This window comes from Diadema antillarum, unplaced genomic scaffold (genome assembly GCF_040938485.1).
Source record: "Diadema antillarum isolate AM-2024a unplaced genomic scaffold, OU_Dant_1.0 seq00000166_RagTag, whole genome shotgun sequence".
NCBI lineage: Eukaryota > Metazoa > Echinodermata > Echinoidea > Diadematoida > Diadematidae > Diadema > Diadema antillarum.
The window spans coordinates 2,099,766-2,123,630 of NW_027271236.1; the positions used below are offsets into that span (position 1 = coordinate 2,099,766).

The window sequence follows — 23,865 nt, forward strand, 5'->3', positions numbered from 1 at the left end:
CATCACAGAGTGTGTAGTCATAAAGGTCAGATGAAGGAGGCTTGGTACCTGGACACAGAAATCCATAACAGAATACGGATCTATATACAATGTTTCACCGTGAGACAAGATGTATTATGACCCATTGTATATCTTTGACACATCTGTTCGGAGTCCCGTAAATAAGACATAGGTTCACAACAGTAGTAATTGAGGAACTTCCGTGAAAGACATTTTTTCAACGAATTTCGCCTATAGAGCTTTGTCAAGTCGATGGCAGATTTTATTTTGAAGATGGTAGGCCCTATAAACCCAAATAAAAGATGCGTCGTCAGTGGGCGCGCTACCACTGACGACGCATCTTTTAGCTGTGTTTTTAGCTTTACGTCCCATTGATGATTGTCCAGGTATAATGTGTAATCAATAACCATGATGCATGTAAAATGTACATTTTTTTAAAGGTCACACTCATGTGCAAGAGTGTTAGGATGAACACAAGCTCCTACCGTCTGTACAAACGTATTTTTTTGTTACTTTTGTTGTTTATCGTATACCAATGGGACGAAGAAAGAGACTATAGATTGAACCACAGGTATGATTACAGGGGCGGATCCAGGGATTCCGTAAAGGGGAGGTGCCTTTGCAAAATGAATTTCTTTTGTTTAAACCCCAAAATAAAGAGGAGGCGTGCGCCCGGTGCCCCCCCCCCCCCCCCTCTCTGGTCCGCCACTGGATTATGTTTCAGCGATCATGACGTTATGGTAGCAAGGATCTGCAACGTGTAGTATCAGAGAGAAGACAAATGACACCTTCACAAACCACAAAAAGTAGCTTTCTGTGCACTGAGTTGGTTTGATGTTACTGGCATTTGGCGTGGTAGTTAATCGTCATTACTGTACAATGATAAAAACAAACAAACAAACAAACAAACAAACAAGCATGAAATCAACAAAGACAAGAGACCGGGGATTTCTGACTTTCCTCATGTCTGAATATTTTCAGACCATCAAATCATGAAGCAGAGGCGACGCTGTATACACTTTCCTGATTTTGACATTAATATGCAGTATTCACATTTCTTCTCACTTCCCTGAAGAACCGTAACATTACACAGTGTCTAGTATTATGCTGCTTTACCTCCTAGCATTGACATACATGGCATCACCCTTGTCTGTCTTCATCTGCAGGTTAACAGTCTCTGTTTCCGGAAGGGGCTTCTTCTTCTCGGGGAGGGATTCGGCGGAATCAATTGAAACGGTGTTCCCGTTGCACACTTCACCTTTCGAGGATGGCCCCATGACCGTCGAAGGTCCAGGTGCTCCTGAATGTGCAGCCATTTGAGACAGGGGGGATGTTATGTAATCATTGGTTGGTGAAGGCGTATGAGCTTGGTGTGGAAGGAAGCGATCATAACCTGTGGGTGCTCCGCAGCTGGCTTGAGAATCCTGGCGTCGGAGGTTAACGATGTACGTATGGTTAAGGGCCGGGGAGTCTGCTGGACCTCGCATGTCGTAATAATGATTGTCTTCAATATGGTCGTAGATCTCCTCACCGCAGGGCGGTAACGACACGCTGTAAGGCGGTGGCTTCTCAGAAGGGAGCGGGACATCACGAACGGGACCATGAACGGCGCCGATGTACCTGTCAAAAGGAGCAAATGATGTAGGCTGAAAGCCCCCTTCATTGCACGGCCTATGACCATTTCCAACAGGCTCGTTTATGATTACCATACCAATCTCATCATTTCTAGGTGTGCGCCTGGACCTTCGACGGCACATAAACACAGCGATGGAAATAGCTACAAGACCAATAACGACACCGACGACACAAACACTGGCGATGATGACAGATGATCCTGGCCCAGCTTTTATGGCATCATTCCTGGCCGTTTGTGTTGTGCCTGTGCTTTGGGTGGTACCAGAGTGAGCAGGTGTCTGGTTATCTGCAGGTTCCTGGACGGTTACAATGTTTCTGATGGATGTTGCTCCAGCAAAGTTTGTCCCCTCGCAGCTGTACGTCCCGGCGTCTTCCATCTGAATGCGGACAATCGTCAACACGCTGTCAGCTGACACGGAATAAGGTGACACATTCGTGTCTGGGAGGAGCTCAGTGTGGTCGGGAGTAAGCCAGTGGAGGCTTGGATTGGGATCACCCGTAATGGGGCATTCAAGCCTCAAATCATCGCCTTGCCAGACGGCATACTCGACTTCAGTCGAGACTCCTTCTCTCACTTCTGGCGCGCAGGCAAAATTTGATTCTTCGATGTTGACGATCTTGTGATCATTGAGGAGATCAGGGAAGACACACATGGGCTGGTACTCGTCAGCTACTACGCCAGTGTGTGTGTTCACGAGCCATTCTCTCAACCAGCGCAAGTTGCAGTCACAATGGAAAGGATTATCGGATATATCTAGGTTTACACTTGACGGTAAGGGGGAAAATACGTTATGTGGTATCGTTGTCAGGTTGTTGGAGTACAGGTAGAGTCTGTCTAAACTGTTGAGCCCTACGAATGCGTTATTCTCTATGACGGATAGAGTTGTTTCAGTAACATACAAATACAGGAGGTTATTGTTATGTTGGAACATTCTCGACTGGAGAGAGGTGACATTTGTCCTATCAAGATTCAGTGTGATCAGAGCGGGAAAATGTTTCAGTGCGCTGAAATCATTACATGTTAGTGGATTCTGCTCCAGATCCAGAGTTTCAAGTGACGTTAGGACGCTGAAACTTGTTGGAATGCAGGAAAGAGAATTTCTTCTGACTTGTAAGTGGGTCAAATTTAAAGTGCTCGAGAATAAATTAGAACTGTTAGAAAACAGATTGCCATAATGACCAATATGGTCAAGTCTAAGAGTGCGCAGATCTCGAAGCCCGTCGAAGAGTGTATCAGGTATCATTCCGAGACTCGTCTCGGACAGGTCAAGAGTATGAAGATTCCCAAGATTTTCGAAGACTTTTCCAGGTAAGGTTTCCAAAGGATTTCCGTTGAGGGTAAGCTCCACTAACTTTCCAAGATCATCGAATGTTCCATTTTGCAGGGTTACCAACTCATTGTTCTCTAGATTTAGTTCCTCCAGTTTGCCGAGTCCCCAAAAAGTCTGTGGATGCAAGCTACTAATCTTGTTGTTTTGCAGCTGAAGGTATTCAAGGTTGCTTTGTGAATGAAATGCCTGGGGGTTTATAAAGGAGATCATGTTGTTGTAAAGTACAAGTCGTTTCAAGGAAATTAGGCCTGATAGATCGTGGGCATCAATGGACGTAATCATGTTGTGGTCGAGACGGAGTGTCCGCGTGTTGGCGGGAAGATTCTGGGGGATTGACGTAAGATCTCTATGGCTACAAGTGATCTCTGCATGAGTGATATATGATGAGCAGTCACAAACCGTGTTTGGGCACTGTGCTGTAGATTTCGTAATGTGGAGGACGAGAATCACCGCGATGTAGAATCGCAGTGCAGGGTCAAACACCGACGCCATTTCAGTTCTTCTCCTGGAGTTAAGACAATACCTATTTATGAATCGTCATTGACCGGATCACACGACACCTTGCCGACGGGCCGGGAAACACAGCGTGACTGGCGAATGGTGGCCAAACCTGCAAAATATATCAAGCAGAAATAACAATTCAATCGTACATACTTTGATATAATTATACAACACAAAACTTTAACGAACAAAACGATTCGCACTATAGAGAACACAAGAACACTACATAGTCTCCTGAACATATACTCGTTATTACATCATCAAAATTTCAGCCCATAGTAATCATTCCCCCCTTGATTAACTGAAAGCAGTTAATCAAGCGGTTCCAACACCAAAACTTTGAAGATCAATAACTTTTGCATCGATTTTCCCATTTCTCTCAAACTTTCACTGACATCTACTAATGTTGCTGCTTTCACTAAATCCACATTATTCTTTGGGTTTTGGTTTCCTTTAAAGTTCTTTATTCACCATCATTTCGAAATACTCCAGTGAGACTAAATAAATAGATAGTATTTAGACGATAATGATACACAAAATAATAAAACAAAAATTTCAGAGTGACTTAACTGGTGGAAAACCACATGAGCCACACGCAGTGCTTGATAGCGACTAAGGTAAACAAACTCAAAATACAATGTACAATTGGCGTCGTATAGAGAAGAAAGGGGGAAACAAATTCAATACATAGATAGATAATGACATCTATAGGGCAAAATCGAGTGAAAAGGGAATCCTAATATCAATCATCAAACTTGTAGAACATAATGACTTTTATTTTATTTTTTTCATTTGTACTGAGTAAGAATCCTTCATTCACACGCTGAAGACTGGGTTGGTGTATGGTGGAGAATTCGATGTGCACGAATTTGGGAGAAAGAAATAAGGGAACGTGGAGAGGAGAGTAATGAGAAGAAAGAGACGGCTGTCTATATATAAGATTGGATGTATCAGTGTACACTGAGAAAATTCATATTGCTGTTGACTTGGATTATTTGTACTATAGTATATAGATTCGTCTTGTTTCCCAAAATTTCATATAATATATAATATATATATATATATATATATATATATATTTATACATATATACTTATTCATGTATCTAATTATTTGATTACTTATTCATTAATTGATTTATATTTATATTATGTGTGTGTGTGTGTGTGTGTGTGTATCCTATGTGTGAGTTTCAGAAGTGACATGTACCTGGCTTTAAACCTATTTTGATACTGAACAGGTAGAAACGCTCCCGGGTTATCTGGAGCCATTTCCTATATCATGTCAGATATTTTTCATTTTTCGATTTTCATTACCTCTTTCCCACGGTGAGAAACTCTTATAAAGCATACAATACACTGACAACGAAGTCAGATTAAAACAGAATCATAGGAGCGCTCTATTTGCAATCATAAATACTGTATCTTCTGCACTTCTCTCAAATTGTTCAAATGGGACGGATTGACTACCATGTCCTGCGAAAGATTTGATTATGCGAAAGGACTGAATCAATAATTATTATCATGATCATCATTATATAATCTTTCAACTTTTTGTCTAAAGAGTATGGTTGAAATATACGCTGCAGAAATCTTTACTTTTGAAAAATTGTTATCATTATGGATTATTAGGTCTATGATTATTATTCAAACTGTCACCCTATTATCATTATCATTGTCATTTTTATTTATCATCGTGTTTGTATATCTGTGTTTTGTCTAATGTATGATTATTTTTGGAAAATTGTTATGTTGTACTTGATAGGCCCATATAAAAAGAAGGGCAGAAAAAGTCATTTAAAATCAGATCAAATCATTTTATTTTTGCGAAGATTTCGTCAGCTGAGAACCAGAAAGGCGCTATCGCGTTCTAAGATGTGAGAAGCATATATTAGATAAGATATATAGCGCTGTTGTGGTTTTTATCTTTTAAGTCTTTATCCAAATTAAAATACTTCAAAATAGGCGCTGAAAAGGAGAGAAGATCGAGCTCTATATCATGATACCAATTACCCAATACCCCTAATATTGTAATAAAGCCCTTCTTGTTCTCAGCCAAGATATTCTTGCATCAATATTGGCCTCCGTTTGCTGTGATTCGAGATAGGCCTATAATACCTGATGCTTAAAACAAACAGACAGACAATTAACACTCTTTACTCCTTCAGGTACATTTCTCGTTTGTAGCAAGGGAGACTTTGGTATTCCCTGTCGCTGTTTCTACCTCATGTCCTGAAGAGAAGTATCAAACGAAATTATAACATGGATGGATAAAGGGAAGACAACCTTTCATGCTTTATCTGAAGGCACCTATACATTATATTGCTCATGAGACTGTATTTCCATTGAGAAGGGGAGTGGATAATATCTACGATTAATGATTCCAGGAGGTATCCGGATGAATACTTTTTTTTTTTTCCTGCAACAATATCTCTCGAATTGTCAGAGGATCAAATATTGCTGATAATAATCATTCTAGGCCAAGTAACAAAACAACAACAAACAAATAAATACCACACACACAAAAATAGAGCACACACACACACACACACACGCACATACACAGAACAAAAACCTTTCAAAGTGTCCCGGATGCTTTTTGAGCGTGCGTGAAATCTGTTTGTCATTACTAAAAACGCTTGTCCGTACGTCATTCTTATACCCTTTGTGATTCAGTTCCGACGGGAAGAGTAAGATTACGGACTTCGAGTCACGAGCTGGAGATGTTTTCAAACCCAAAGGAAGACGGAAGGAAGGTTACCCTGTATAAAACAAGCCATTGTCTTTACGAGGAAGTCCTCAAGATCATTTATCACACCTTGACATCCAAGACAGAAAGTATTTTCTTGTATGTGACAGTTGACCTATATAGCAAGGATACGATAAAATTACGTTTCAAGCTCAAGTGATCATTTTGGATTGCAGCAATAATGTCATGCCATACCTACAAAGAACAAATAGTTTCGTTTTTCGATACATTGGTATAATGAAATTATATCTGCAATCCTTAAAAGATTGTTTTAGAGTATATCTTACTACGTCATTTCAAGTTCATGGTTGGGTTCTCTTCCTGATTTTATTGACTGCTTACATAATGCGTCCACACTGTTTCAATCCAAAACAAACTAACTCATATGTTGCCCGCTTTACCAAGCCTTTGTATGCAGTATCTATTGTATTTCTGTTTTGACACATATCAATGACAAGTATGAATGCGGAGAAGTTGTGGAGCACTGAAAAGACTCGACAGAATCATTATTTCATACTTCAATTCAGATTCCTCTGCAACAATACGCCGGGACTGAGTAACAGTCGAAAAGTTAATCTGAATTTCAAAACGAAACCAATGACTTGATTATGGAATATTTTCGTTTTACCTGTGATCAAGTGCATTGTTTGATATTAGAGTGGAGTGGATACAGGTGTGGATTGATGACACACACAATACTTGGGTTCACTACTTTAAAAATGCAGCTAAGACATAGCAGTACAATGTGTCTTGAAGAACCTGGGAATCTACTGTTTCTTTTCCTTTACGTGAGACTGAGAGGCTGCCGTGATCACAGCACGAATTTATGTAATTCCGTGCAAATTCAGCTATTGGGTGTATTTGGCCTCTGATTATGTCAAAGTATGTTCTCAATATTGATGAACGGCATTGTCTTTCAGAATAGACTGCAATTTCTGTATAGTGCCATCGCCTGCTTCGTATGTTTTATTGTCGTCTTGTTTCCTTTAATATCAAAGTCTGAATGTTTTCATTATTTATCATAGTTTAGATGTTTGATGTAGTGATAATCTTTATGCTTCTAGTAATCCTAACTTGCTGCAGGCTGCAACATGTCTTCGCGAGTATCACTGGATTAAACCAAATACAAAGATAAAACGATACAAAAATACATAAATTGAAAATTCCGCATGAAATTCAAACTTTAGGGCGTCGTTCTGTGTCTTCGTAACTGCTGTTAGCTGTTAATAATCGTTTACTGTTGGTTGCTGTTATATAGTTTTTAAATGCAAGAGAGCCATCAACAGCTCGGAGAGATATATTTGCAAAGTTGAATCCCTGGTCGCAAAGTTAATTCTCTTCGACCTTTGACACTGCGTCACAATGAGCCTCACACAAAGAGATTTGGTCTCACATAACTTCAGTTCGTACTGGTATTTGCCACACCATGGAATATAGTATGAGTGAACATCGGCTGAGCAAACTCGACCTCTATATGGTTATGCTGTATCATGCATTCACACGTAAAAGCATATCAAATTTGTCATTTCTAAGTTCAGCACTTTATACAATGTACAATGTAAAAAGCGAGAGATCCACAATATTTGTATATAATTATATAGGCCCTATACTCATTGCGAATTATAATGTCACTACAGACAACTGCCAGGTCATATACCAACCGAAAACTAAGCGAAGATTATGATGCGAACATTTGCAGAGACACCGCTTTGCGTAAAGTTGCACATTATACATAATTTTAAACGTAAACATAGGTTTAAAGTAGTTAACATTTTCCGCCCAGAAGCTATTCTTACTATAGACATGAAAGCGATATTGCGGGAATTACGATGCTATTGCGAGGGGGCAGGACCATTATTCTCTGTTTCGAAAATCGGGAAGATGATGTCATACCACAGTGCATCCTTACTCTGGTATGATGTTATCTCTGTGAGGCCAATGAAAGTGCGTGTCACACTAACATATTCGTCACAATGAAGACGTGACTGGGATACTATTCCCACACACTGTACCTTCATTAGCTGTGTATCGCTAATAACAACATCACTACATCATAGCCTTACCATGAGCTGATAGTTGCTTGATGCACGAATTCCCGTCTCAAAAGATCAAATTGGTTAATAGAAGGCATGATGGCTCACATGATGGCTCACATAAATCTTCTTCAACTTTAATTGATAATATTTTGACAAATGTATGCACAAAAGATATTATCTCAGGTATATTCTATAGTGATATCACAGATCACTTACCAATATTTTCATTAACTCATAATATTTTCATGAATGAACATGGTGAAAAAAAGTTCGTACCCAATAGAAAACATCTCAATCCCAGAAACATTGCTTCTTTGAATAAGGAACTAGCAAAAATTGACTGGAATATTATTTTTTCATCCAACGACGTTGAATTTACATATGACATATTTCTCACGAAGTTTAAGCAATCTTTTGATAACATCTGTAAAGTTGAAATATCCGTTAATAAAAAGAAAAAGAATATTCCCCGGAAACCATGGATCACCAGATCTCTACTTAAATGCATTAATAAAAAGAACAGACTTTATAAAGTATTTTGCTCCAAACGCGACAAATCGTCCGAATTGAAATTTAAGAAATACCGTAATAAATTAATTGCAACTTTGCGAGCCGCACGAAAACAATATTTTGGTGATTTACTTCAGACGAATAAGAATAATCTAGTTAGAGTTTGGTCAATAATTAATAGTCTCATTGGTAAGAAAAATAAAGATGCTTTCCCTTCTTTTTTTATAAAGAATAATGAAAAAATATATAATGATCAGCACATTGTAAATGAATTCAATGAATATTTTTCAAATATTGCATCAATTGCTCTTGAAAAATTGAATAACACTTCCATGACTCACTTTTCTTCTTATCTTAAACATTCTTGTGAAACAAATTTGTATTTTGCTCCAACTAATGAATCCGAAATTATTAATATTATAAAAAGTTTTAAGAACAGTAACAGCACAGGATTCGATGAACTAAGTACTTCCCTTCTAAGAAAGGTAATTTATTCAGTTGTTTCCCCCTTAGTACACATATTTAATTTATCTTTATGTTGTGGAAAGGTTCCAAAAAATTTAAAAATTGCTAAAATAATACCTGTTTTTAAAAAGGGAGACAAACACTTATTTTCTAATTACAGACCCATAGCTTTGTTGCCTTGTATTTCGAAAATTTTAGAAAAAATTGTTTATAAAAGATTAATATTTCATTTGGACAAACACCAACTACTAAATAATTCCCAATATGGTTTCAGGGCACGTCATTCATGCGAGCATGCTTTAATAGACCTTCATGATAGACTGCTGAATAATATCAATAACAATAATCACTCTTTCGGAATTTTTCTTGATCTAACCAAAGCTTTTGATCTGATTAATCATGATATTCTTTTGTACAAATTATCTTACTTTGGAATTAGGGGTACAGTGTGGGACTGGTTCCACAGCTATTTAGATGAAAGATACCAATTTATTTTCTACAATAACTGTAGTTCATCATATTCAAGGGTCCAGTGTGGAGTCCCCCAGGGATCCATACTGGGCCCTCTCCTGTTTCTTTTATATATCAATGATTTATGTTATGTATCCTCCTTCTTTAATTTTGTGTTATTTGCTGATGATACCAATATTATTTCCTCTCACAGTGATTTTAAGTACCTTGTCTCTAAAACAAATACTGAGCTTGATAAAGTGTCTGAGTGGTTTGATGCTAATAAATTAATTGTTAATTACGAAAAGATAAGCGTTATGTATTTTCGTAAACCCACAATATCTCATGTCTTAGATGAAGTTAAAATCAAGATGAATAATGTTCAATTATGTATATCAACATCAGTTAAATTTCTAGGTATTATACTTGATGAAAAATTAAAATTTAACGAACACCGTTTTTTGATTTGTAACAAAGTTTCCAAAAATATTGGTATATTATGCAAGTTACGTACTACGCTCCCTGAAAAGCAGCTATTTATGTTGTATAATTCTCTTGTCCTCCCATATTTACAATATTGCACCATTACATGGGCAAATGCTGGTGTTACTCATTTAGATCCCATACACAAATTGCAAAGGAAAGCTCTACGTATATGCTCTAATTCTGCTTATTTTGCCCCTTCTCAGCCTCTATTTTTTCGTTTAAAAACCTTAACAATATATGATATTTATAGATTCAAAATCGCTAATTTAATGTTCTATGTTAATAATAATTTGGCACCAGTTAATATTTCTAATTTATTTCGCCACAATAAAGATGTTCACCAATATAATACTCGCTCACGTTTTAAATTCAATTATCCTGCAGCTAATAGTCACTCCATATTAAAATCTGTTAAGCATACCGGTCCCCGTATCTGGAACAACCTTTCAAATGACATCGCTTCTCGTTCAACCATAACTTCTTTCAAATCTAAATTGAAGAATCTTTTGATTCTTACATATAAAGAAAATAACCAAGTTCAATCATTTTATTTGATTTGAATTCCAAAAGAATTTACAATAGTTATAATATATACTCATGAATTTTATTACCAAGAGGAATATATATGCATCATGTATGTGACTGTATTTATGGGGGGGGGGGGGGGAGGAGGCGTCGAACTTCACTGGGCTAAGACCTCCTTACTTATTTTTTTTTTCCATTTCAATGTATAGTATCTTCTGTGTTTTATGTACAATTTCAAACAGTTTATTATTTTACTTCATTTAAAAACTATGTTCACTTCGTCATGTACATGCATTCTATTTATCATTGTAATCTGGGGGCTTTACGCCTTTTCAAGCAATCGCTTTTTGTAGTCCCCGTTCTCCTCATCAATACTTCTTCTTTTTTTGTTTGCTATGTTGATCTTACAATGTATTTGTTTTATGATGATTGAGATGAATAAACGAATTGAATTGAATTGAACATATCAATTACAGTAAAAAACCACGAAAACCATCTTCACCAGTGTTCTGAAACACCAGGATATACAAAACGCAAGTGCTGGATTTGCACGGGGCGTGTATATACGGCAATTGCCATAGAGATGAGGTCACAATATCACCCACGATCCCTTCCCTCTATTTCCCCTCGTACCTAAAGTTTTTCCCATGTTCTTCCCCCGAATGAACTAGTCTGGTTTCAAAACCCTTTGCCAACTTTAAAGGGACTGTACAGTACTGGTTGAGGTAGGGATTCATGTTTTGAACATTCCTATGTGAGATAATGAAAAGCCTCTTATGAAATGTGAAAGTGCATGTAATTTTAAGAAGGATTCAACGTTTATTTGATGAAAATTGGTTTTCAAATGGCTGAGATATCCAAAAAAAATGCTAATAATAAAAGGCGACATGCCCCAACTTTATTAGGATCTCTTTGTTTCACCTTGTTTTTGGATATCTCAGCCATTTCAAAACCGATTTTCATCGAATAAACTTTTGATACCCCTTAGAATTGCATGCTCGTTGACATCTCATAGAGTGGTTTCTGAATATCTCACAAAACGTTAAAAGCTAAATCTTCACCTCGACCAGAACTGTACACACCCTTTAATCACTTACGAAAAATGAGCCCTCTCGTCGACGAAGTCGCCGCCCGCTACGGAGCTGCTGCCTTTGAAGCCTGCTACTTTGTCGTTAGAGGGCGTTGATACTCTGGGAAGGGGTTTGAAAGCCATAGACTACTAACTATTGTGCGTAGTGAGATTTCAGGAAGGGACACAATAGAAAACAACGGGAAAAGATATGGAAATGTAGCCGAAGACTGTAAGATGATGTTGGAGCAGAGACGGTGAGAGCTGCAAACATTGAAGTCCGGTATACCCATATCTAATATCAATTCTGTAGGGGTCCGATGATTTGAGGAGCAGATGAGTAGAGAAGTCTTTGGTGTTGTTTACATCTACGACAAATCTCTTACTACCCCGTCCACCTTAAAGGTACTGTTTACCAATGGAAGAGGTGATTTAAAAAATGTTCGAGTTATCACATTTGATGCATATGTGTAGGTTAGTTGTATCACAAAACATCCTACCACATTAAAAAAAAATGCAATAAAGCTTAGAATAGAAGGAGATATCACTCTTTTCTAACCAAACCATTACTGTAGACGGTTTAGTCTGGTAACAATTTCATTATAACTATTGTTCAAACTTTGTTTATTTAACAATACTTAACATTGACTATATCGTTTAACACTTTAACACTGGTTGTTTCTATCCGTAACTCACATTTCAGAATTTAGTATTTTGGGTTGTTTCATCAGCAAAAGGTAAACAATGCCTTTAATTAAGTATTTATGCCACAAATCTACCTTCACACGCACTTGAATCATTATAATCTCAGTCGCTGTTTTCCCAATTTTGTTGCATCATGTGGCTTTCATGTGTTTTATTCAGTAGCTTTCGTTTGTCTTTTTTTTCGTTGTTTTCATCGGTACCCCCAGTCCTATGGTCTAAATACGTGCTCATATACTGAAACAGACTGTTGTTCATTCCGGTGAATTTTCATCTAGTTTATGCTTCGTATATATTTGGTATTAAATCTTTATCTTTTTCTGTGCTATTCGTGAAAAAAACAAAAATGAATTGAGACTGAAATTGAAAAAAAAAAATTGATAGGCCCCTAGATGCTGCAGCAACGAATTTGATTTGACAAATAATCTGAAAAAAAAAATGTTGCCTCTACAATAAATAAGGCATACAAACTGCGTATGTCAGAATGACAAGTCATACACACATCAACTATATCCACGGGCAGGCGAAATGTGTAAGGTTAGAATTTGTTGTAATTTTCCCTTCATGATACACAAACCTTTCTGCCTTCTGTGCTCTCCTTCCGGGGTAAACCCTATACAAGAGATTTTAGTGTCGGCAAAGACACAATGACTGCTGCCATCGTAAACACCAGGGGGGTGTTTCATCAAGTTAGTCAGCGCTGATATTGTCAAGTTGTCAGTATCTGACAATAGCCATGGTAACAGTCAGTGACCAGAGCATCTCAGTCAATCAAAACCAAGGATTTTGCTGAAATTGTCAGCGCTGACTAAATTGAGGAAACACCCCCGTGTATGACCTCGACTCACTTACAGTCCAACCTGTCTACAGCGGTCACCAAAAAAGAGACGAAAAAGTGGTCGCTATTGACAGGTGATCGCTATAGACAGTGTGTCTCTAACACGGCTTGCCTCTGGGGGATGTTTCAGTGACCGCTATAGACAGGTGGTCGCTAAGGCAGGTTTGACTGTGCATGGCGGTAGCAGGTGTATGTTTACTTCAAAAGTCTGTTTCTGATCTTGTCCAACATGTGGGTCGAAGAGGAGTGTTTTCGAGATACAGACCTATTCTGACGAAGAACCAACCTGATATGTCTGTTTTCTTTCAATCGCTGCATAACAGGATTTTAATAACTTTAAAGGGACTGTATAGTAGTGGTTGAGGTGGGGATTCATGTTTTGAACATTCCTAGGTGAGATAATGAGAAACCTCTTATAAATATGAAAGAGCATGTGATTTTAAGAAGGATTCAACGTTTATTTGATGAAAATTGGTTTTCAAATGGCTGAGATATCCCCAAAAGTGATAATTTAATAAAAGGCGACATGCCCCACCTTTATTAGGATCTCTTTGTTTCACCTTGTTTTTGGATATCTCAGACATTTCAAAATCGATTTTCATCAAATAAACTTTTGATACCCCTAAGAATTGCATGCTATGTGACATCTCATAGAGTGGTTTCTGAATATCTCACAAAACGTTTAAAGCTAAATCCTCACCCCGACCAGAACTGTACACACCCTTTAAGCTTATTTTGCCATGAATGTCATATCAATGTAGGCCTATATAGCACTGAGTTGATTTGAAAATACATGCAGGACATTAATGACCATTAGATAGCTAGTTACCATCACTTTACACTGCCCCCTGTTTGTAAAGTTTATTTTGTTGCTCCAGAGAAGAAGAAACAGATATTTGAAATTTCGAAGTTTTTACCCTTCCCCTCAACAGTGACATCAGCATTGATTAACATGTAAATTAGATAGGGAGACTGTGCCATTCTGATTTGTTTATCCGTAAAATAATGATAGCATTTCTTTTCCTTTTGTGTCAAAGTTTGGTTGTTGCTGATCACAGTTTTTTTTTGTTTGTTTGTTTGTTTGTTTTTGTAGTTGTAGTTCACCTCAAAATATCACAGCTGCTAAATCAAAACTTTACAATAACTACCTTGATGCGAAGGTTATTAATGTTTCTCCTTTTATATTTCTTTCAAAATTACTTAGTCCCTGAATTCGAGAATTTGTTGTGTACGGGTCAATGGAAGAGTTGTGAGGAGATATCGTCATATCAGGTTTTGGCAGATGAATGATTGTAAGTCGATGACCTGTCTGTCTGTATGCAAGAATTCAATGGAAATGGAATACATACAACAATGCGCCATTGCAACATTACCAGTTCCATAGCACAGCTTGCTTGCATGACTCACTTACATAAATAGTTTAACGCACACAATGGTTACAGTAATGCGAGGTGCTGGATTGCAATATCCTTTGGTCAGCTAGGCCTATAAACCCTAATCCTCTCTATACGCAACTCATAAGGCTATCGAAATGATGACTTCCGTATATCATGTAATATCATTCGCTAATGACAAGTCGTAACATGAAACGAACGGATCTCAGCAAGGGTACTAACGAAATAAAAGACTGACAGATATTAGAATAACAATAGAAGAGACAGGCTGTGGTCAGGACATTATCTAGAGACAATTGACTGGTCCAAGAACAAAACACGTAGAAAGAAAACTAGACGGGACGGACGGGGTGAAAGGGGAGAACTTAGGATTGGACAGACGCTTCATCATAGATAATGAACACACAGGGATGCAGGTTTGAAGCCAGAAAAGCGAAGGAACATCTTAAGTATGGCATTGCTAAAAGTCAATGAAGGACGAGGAGAAATAAATGAAGAGGAAAAAAGTCGACAAATTTGGACCATTTTAAGACTATTAACAGAGTTTCTGCATGTTTCTGCACTATAATACAACAATGGACATAAAATGTCAATCCCTGAAGTGCCACATAATTATTTCAGGTTATTTCATTATCATTTTCCCAAGCAAAACCCGGTATGAAGTTTCCCACGCTGATGTAAAGTTCTGAATTCGGTGATGCGTGTGGGTATGTGTCAGGAAAACAGAACTCACAAGCTGCGCATAGAGCAAGTAATCGTATTGGTTGTAAAGTGGTAAGGAATCTTTTTTCTTATTTCATTTGAAAATCCCAATCCACAGCTGAAGCTAAACGAAAGTATTAAATCGACCTTGTCATTTTGTTACAGTATTATTAGGAACGGTACAGCGAACGAACGGATGCTAACAACCTGATTATTTCCCGGCCTAACCCTGGTATTGTTTATATTGAGTGGTTTGCGTGTGGATGCTACAGGAGTTCCTGTTGGCCATAAAACATGAGGGGCTGATCGGACAAGGTAAGGTCTTTCCTTTTCAGGAAAAAAACAATGGAAAGTGCATTTTAGCAGCTATAGTAGGGTCGATTGAGTGTGGTGGCTATGAATTCCCAAAGTGAACGTTGTAAAGGAGGAAATAGTACACATTTTTACAGTATCATTGACGACAAAGATGATACGATATAAATGATTCTTACAATCATACGTATAATAGGACTATCCATCAAAAGGGAAAGCTGAGGTGACAGCATTGGCTTATTTGCTCTACACAATCGTCGTGATTATGGTTGCTATCACAATTTTATAAAATCGCGAGAAAAAATATCAGCAAACAAAAACAAAACACGTTTTAGGTTGGCAACAAACAAACTTTAACGGTTCTGTTTCACCAACAATATAGGATCGGAAATTGGAGCTTGCAATGAATTTTCTTTGTTTAAAGCAGTATTACAATAGGCCTAACTATTACAATCATGTTCTTCACAATCATAATTACAATCCAGATCAAGAGACACACGCTCAAGTAGACCCACTCATACCATAAAAGAGATGTCAACTCTCTCGACCCTACATCTGAAAACTAAAAGAGGGAAATAATTTGGACAAACACTGCACTTCTGGCTTTGTAATTCTTTTGGCGTCTTCCCAAAGATGACAAAGATACTTAAGTCTTGACAAGATTCAAGTATTTCATCGCCAGTGACCGTTAAAAAAGATGACATCCCTTGCCAAACTTTTAAAGTTTTAGTGTACCATCAGGGTACTTCCTTTCAGTACATAATAGGGCTTACAGCCAAACCTTCCTTAGTGGTGCCAAACCTTCCTTAGTGGTCACTAAAATTCTCCCGAGAAAAAAGCCACGTTAAAGACCCTGTGCATATAATTATATAGCGGCCATCCTGTCCAACCTGCAGATGTTTGACAATGAGAACAGTGAGAATAATGAGAGCAAAGTCGAAGAACCGAGAATTCAAGTTTTGAAGAAGAAAATGAAATGTCTTCTAATAATATAGGCCTGACTCTAATAAGATTATTATCATCTGAAGATATAAAAAAAATGCGATTTAACAATGCTAAGTATAATATTGCTTGTTTGTTAATCAAACGAAGAAAATCACAATAATTACGGATTCTCGTTGCAATCCCAAGACCGTGAATACCGTTTGCTGCATGTGGCGAGGACGGGAAATAATGCTGTTCATATCAATATTTCTATCATGTTTGTTTTTTCATATGTGCTCAGTGCATTTTTCTATGCTCTATACAAGTGAGTGGATGGCATTGATTCAAATAAAATACGATCAACAATAGCAATGTCTTCTTTCTTAGCTCCCAAGGATTTTCCGCGTTTTATGACAATCGCCCTGCATACTACTCTGATGTAAATTTCTCTTGAACAAGATATAAGGCTGTTAAAATTGCTACGACAGGTATAAACTTTATTTTTAAAGAAACAATCTGAGATTATACGGGGATTTTTAGAGGCTTTATGATAGAGGTAGGTATACAAGAGTCATAGGTAGCAAATGACGGTCAATATAATGAGAATAATTAACAACCAGAATTCTGTGTGAAACTTGCATTTCTCACATGCAGGAACCCGTTTCTTCACGTGTACACCAGATTAAGTGTACAGTGCACTCCCGCTAACGAACACGAGTATAACAAACTTCCGGTCAAGAAAGAAGTAAAAATTCAGGCCGCAACCTTATCCCCCCTATGTATCTTTATTGTTCATAAAATGTTCTTTTATATCGAAATTTCGATATAACGAAAGAAATTTTGAGCGACACTCCGGCTTTTGAGGTATAGTAATCTTGAGGACCCTCCTTGGTTGGACTTTCTTCTATACAAACCGATTGGTGGTCAAGTTGGAATTCAAGTACAGTAAATATTACCTCATCCCAACCGCCATCTGATGAATTTTGGTGAATTTTATTATCATCTTTTATTCTATCTTTCGGGGGGGGGGGGAGGGTGGAGGGGGCTGAAGTCATAAAATGAGCTGAGGAATCCATGGCAACATAACGAAAACCAAAGAGTAGACACGTTGGAATTTATATCCACAGCAGGGAGAGCGCGTTTAATAATTCCTTCTCGTAACAATAGTTCATTTAAGTTATCTCAACAATTGTATTTTGCGATACATAAGGCAATATATTTCAATGTTGCAATGACAACACAAAAAGGGGAAGTCCCGGAACAGGAACAAAGTACGTTGAGTTTGTTCTTGAGAATCCAGTGGAACCGAAGAGCAAATAGAATGTTTGAGAGTTTTGTTTGAAGAGTTTACTCCTCGTTTTCACAGACCCTGGGAGGTTACCTTTCTGGTCTTGAAACGAGATTTCATAATACTCCTGTATAGGAGTATTGTTTGCAATGAACGGAAGAGACATAGTCAAACACAGATGAAACAAAAATCCACTTGTGGGTGCGAGGAAATCATTTTAAAATCATGTTAGTATACGTTTTTGGATGGGAATGTTAAGCCCATGGACATTAGACTCCCCAACTTTCCATATCCCTCTTCAGTATAAAACCTCCGTTGTGTGGAGGATGAGAAGTGCGTTGGTTCCCGCCCACTTTCCTGTCGAACTACAGGCTCAGGCTTGAACCCAGTCAACTCAGGATACGCGTGAAATAGGCAACCTTTTATCAATGCTTGGATTTCCTCTGTGTAATGTGCAGGTGTGTGTTTGTGCGTGTGTGTATACGTCCTTGGTGAAAAGATTTTCGTTCGATGCAAAACCCTGCCAGCCTACAGCCTCGGGATCGATGTATTGCATATGAGGTACAAATCAGGGTATTAAAGTACCATTCAGTGACCGGTCGACAACTGGTGACGGAAAATCGAATATTGCGTGGAAATCCCGTCGCCCGTCGCCTATTCCAACGGAAAAATGAGTAAAATATCAATATCCTATTTTCAACTGAAAATGGAACACAGGATAATGGATTTGCTCTTGAATTCTGTTTTTCGCGTTTCATTATAATGAAATGTCAAAAAATGACTCAAAATCCTATTTTCTGAACATTTCAAAAAATAGGAAATGAAAAACAGGATATCGGTTCGATATTCGTTTTTCCATTTTCCATTTGCAACGAGCGACGGGATATTGAAGACCGCCCCCAACGGCCACTTTATTTCGACACATAGAATCAGTGGTAGCGGTTCGGTATTATTCAGCGTCTAGAAGAAGAAGACTATACCTTGGCTACGATATGCTACGCACCTCATCAAACTATCCAGCAGGCACATGGCGTGTAGCTCTTTGTAGCGACGTGCTCTGCTGCGAAACGACAAGTTTGTAGAGACTTCCGACCGTAATTATGCGATATTCCATCTACTGAAAACCTTTTTCTTCTCCGACTGAAACTGAGATGAACTAAGGAAATAATTTCAGATGAAATCCTCGAATTTCAACAACTTCACCAATCACAATGTCGGTGAAAACGGAGAAAGGAGTTGCGTTTCCCTTTTCAATGTGCTAGGACCAGGATTGTGATTTTGTTTTTGCTGTTACTCTTTATGTGACTGCTCTTGGTTGCTATGACACACAGACTATTTTTTTTTTTTTTTGGAGGGGGGGGGGGGGGGGGGGGGGGGGCGAACACCATTCACCACGGGATTTCAGTTCGAAGGTACAATTGAATTGAATTTAAGATTATTTTTTATACATTTTGATTTATGATTGACTGATTTAGGCCTATATTTAGTTTTGCTTCCGATCCAACCTTATTGTCCCTGGGTTTCAGACTTTATGTGTAGGACATACATATAATTGATCCAGTATTTCACTGTTTTTGTCTTTGGTTGGTTTTTTTTTTAGTCATTCTTCACAAAACCCAATAGTATTTATGAATTTCGGTGCGTATATACATTGTTAATTGCACAGTGGTGTATGTATTACCACATAAGGATTTTCATAGAGAAAACGGGTCATGGAGCCTCAGGTTAACGATACACGAAGCTAAGGTTTTGAAATAATTTTTCATTTTTATTTTTATTGTGTATCTAAAATGGTTTGGGTATGTTGATGATACCTGGTATCGTGAATTTGTTGTCTGAAGGTGATTCTTTATTTGGGGGGGATGGGGGCAAAGGTTTTGGGTCATCGGATAGGATTTGGGTGCTAAGAATATATTATTAGTTAGCAGTGCAGTTATATTTGTTTTTGTGGGGTTTTTTTCAGAGATGTACTCTGATAACACTTTTTTTTTGGTATACTGGAGTGACTTTTTTATGGGGGGGGGGGGAGGGACGAATACCATTTCCCACAATGATATTTCTAGTTTTCATGTACAATAATTCACCTGGTGTACGTGCTCAATTTGAAATTATTTGTATTATTATCTACTATTATTATTTTTTATGTGTGTGTCTTCAAATACTTCCTGACGTGCTTCCTTCAGTTGAGTTTGATTGCTTTTTTCCAACCCGGCAACATAGGGAAGCTCACCATCAAGGAAAACCTGACATCTTGTATCCTTAAAGTAATTTGTTTGCTTTGTTTGTTTATCTGTTATCACTTGTATTGTATTGCAAATGTTGAATAAATAATGATAATAATGATAACAATAATAACTTCGTTTTATGTTCACCTGTATTTTTCTTATTATCTGCAAACATCTAAGATTAGATTCACAAATTTATACACAAAACATACACCAAATGAAACCCTCTGTTGGTTGTGATTCATCATTTTTCTCACCATTAAGTTCTTTAGGTGCCCCTTCTTTTCTTGCTTTTCTATGTGATCATTTCATTTCAATTTCATGTGATGGTGTATGTCCAGAAGTAACCACCAGGTGGACCATGAGACTACACTCTATTTTGTTTTATGGACTGTCCACCTGACTGGTCATGACAGAAAATTCAATGTAACATATCGTTTAAAAGGCACCTTTTATAGAACAATATTAACTGATTCAATCAAAGATACATGTCCAACAATGAATTCGAGACAACTCACAAGCGCGCATACGTAATCAAAGAAAGACAGTTTTCCTCTTTATTATCTTTTATTTTATTTATTCGTTTTCCACTCATGGGAAGAAATTTGCCCTTTCAGCTAAACTTAGGGCTAATTTTCAAAGAGAAGCATGAAAAGTAGGGGCAGCTAAAAAAACATGCGGTGAGAAAAGAGGTGAATCATAACCAACAGAGGATTTAACTTGGTGTATCCATTGTGTAGAATATGATTATAAATTTGTCAGACTAATCCTAGATGTTTGCATAATAAGAAGAAACTTAGAACAAAGTATGTAGCGCAATGGTCTGGTCATAAATGATAAACAAATTCAAAACAGAGTCTCTATAATTATATAGAATTGCTGAATAGGTTTGGAAATAAGATTTACCAGTTCCATCCCCCCCCCCCCCCCCAAGAAAAGCTATGATTGGTACTATTCTCCCTGTTGTCCTGGTACAGTCAGTGCCTTATATACGGCACATACGGCACTGTGTACAGTGACAACGGAAACGCAGCTCCTTTCTCACGGTTTTCACCGACATTATGATTGGTGAAGTTGTTGAAATTCGAGGATTTCATCTAAAACTATTTTCTTAGTTCATCTCAGTTTCAGTCGGAGAAGAAAAAGGTTTTCAGTAGATGGAAACATCGCATAATTACGGTCGGAAGTCTCTACAAACTTGTCGTTTCGCAGCAGAGCACGTCGCTACAAAGAGCTACACGCCATGTGCCTGCTGGATAGTTTGATGAGGTGCGTAGCATATCGTAGCCAAGGTATAGTCTTCTTCTTCTAGACGCTGAATAATACCGAACCGCTACCACTGATTTATGTGTCGAAAAAAAGTGGCCGTTGGGGGCGGTCTTCAATATCCCGTCGCTCGTTGCAAATGGAAAATGGAAAAACGAATATCGAACCGATATCCTGTTTTCCATTTCCTATTTTTTGAAATGTTCAGAAAATAGGATTTTGAGTCATTTTTCGACATTTCATTATACTGAAACACGGAAAACAGAATTTCAGAGCAAATCCATTATCCCGTGTTCCATTTTCAGTTGAAAATAGGATATTGAGATTTTATTCATTTTCCCGTTGAAATAGCCGACGGGCGACCGGATTTCCACGCAATATTCGACTTTTCGTCACCAGTTTTCGACCGGTCACTGAATGGTACTTTAATACCCTGATTGGTACAGACTGCATGACCTCCTCACATCAACCATTCATCACCAATCACTGGATCAGTCGGTGCACGGAGGAGGTACTGTCTGGCACCTGTATACCCCAAATCTTTGTTCAGAGTTCAAGCGCAGTGGAGTCTATTTCTTCTGAGAGGGTGTACATAACTGTAAATGGTTCTTGGGGGTGATGACATGCATAGCTGCTCTCTATACATTTCAAAGGATACTGTGGTCATATTATGTGTGATAAGTCATGCATGGTGTTTTGAATGTTCGTAGTTCAATCGTACTTGTCAGCAACTGGGAAAATTCAATTAGAATTTGAGGACTCGAAGTTGTATAGCTGCATTTTGTTCCCCAGTCTCCACACTGAGTTCTGAAAAAAGCATGATAGATATGACGAAATGAATACTTACTAAGTTAATCAATAAAATTAGAGCTTATCACATAATGTTCTAGAAAGTAAAATATTATGCAATTTGTCCGAATACTCATTAGCCTGAATGGAGTAGAAAACAAAAAATCGTGCAGGTCACATTATCTTCCAAATTTCGTACCCCATTACAACTCCAAAACTGACAGTTTTTAGATAACTAAGTAAATGCACAAAATAGATGTTGACTTTGAGTACTTTGAAATAATTTCGCTGCGATAGTTAGCGGGCGCAGTCAAATGGATTTAGAAAGCGTTATCAGCAGGTATTAGCATTTAAGTAGTTGGAATCCCGCATACTAAAAGTAAACACTCCTTAATTATACCATGGATCTACCAGCAAGCTCCTGCTGTAACTTCAGTCTTGGTTTATGTGACTCACCCCTAGCAACCGTAAGAATGGATAAATCACAGCAAAGGTGATGATCCCGCATAACTGAGCATGATGCGTCACGCCGTAGGGATGTTATGCCGAGGCTGATGCAGTCTCCGCGGAAAATATCCTCGACAACAAGATACAGACCGTTATTTCGGTCAATCTGCTACCTACTACTAGTACTAGTATCCCCATACTCCATCATGGTAAACGAAAGTGGTAACTGCATGGGCATGAGCGAGTATCGCGATCTTTGTGTAGTAGCAGGGCTAGAGGTGGGAGAATAACAACCGACGGCCGAACATGGAGTGCATATTCATCCGTGGACCGGTAAAGCTTCCCCCGTAACGCCCATCCCTACGACCCCCTCCCCCTTAGACCCTTCCCCAAGATGAATATACGGCACACTCTGGCATCAACAACAATAACAATGACAGGAGAACACCACATTATCACTCCAATCAATTACATCTGAATAAAATGAATCTCGTAACTTACCAAGGCTGCCGAATGCAGTTACCTACTCCAACTTGTTATCCTTTACAGTAAGTGACGTCCAAATTCAGGCAGAGAGCGGCGAAGGCAAGCCGCAAGATGAAGTTTTGTCTCACTTCCCTCGTTTGAACGAGGACCCGATTGGAATTGGGAGATGATCGCTCCAGTGTTTGTTAAAAGAGTGCACAAGACAAAATTGGCTGTACAGTGCGACCAGGTTAGTTCTGTGATAACTTGTTGTTTTCTTTCCGTCCTCACTCGGAGTAAAGATGGCCTGTGAATGACAACCGAGCAGACTGCCGCTCACCAATGGACCAGTCACTGGTGTAACCCACCGCAAGCTGAATCTCCAAAACTTGTCGTCTACTTCCCACAACAGAGTGAAAGAGTTATGTGCGCACGCGCAGACTGTTATGGAGTGACAACTTGGTCTGCGCATTCCCATTCCAGGGTTCACTTGCATTTTAGCTCGCTGGTTCGTGTGTGCGTGTGTGTGCGTGCTTGTGCACGTGTGTGTGTGTGGGGGGGGGGGGGGGGGGGGAGGAGGAGGAGCATGTGTGTCACAAAATTACACTCATTCAGTCATTCAATGATTTATGTTAACAGGGCTGTTGTTCTTTTGATCTGCGGAACGTTTTGATAACCGTTACGTTTACATGCTTGTTTTGTTTAGACGTGGTTGACTTGAACTTTGAACTTTAATGTAAAACACACCTTTTGGCCC

At 38.4% G+C, this 23,865-nt stretch overlaps 1 protein-coding gene across 1 annotated transcript; it reads right to left on the reverse strand.

Annotated features, from left to right (window-relative positions):
• Positions 1-1,112: 1,112 nt before the first annotated feature.
• On the reverse strand, positions 1,113-23,501 carry LOC139728161 (uncharacterized). Its single transcript, XM_071639127.1, has 2 exons — positions 23,145-23,501; positions 1,113-3,576 (listed from the first exon to the last, which is right to left on the reverse strand). Exon 2 carries the CDS (start codon positions 3,456-3,458, stop codon positions 1,113-1,115), a length of 2,346 nt encoding a protein of 781 aa, XP_071495228.1. The 5' UTR covers positions 3,459-3,576; positions 23,145-23,501.
• Positions 23,502-23,865: the final 364 nt, after the last annotated feature.

Coding starts and splice junctions, on each gene's coding strand:
- LOC139728161 (XM_071639127.1), bottom strand. CDS start 3,458: ATGGCGTCGGTGTTTGACCCTGCACTGCGATTCTACATCGCGGTGATT.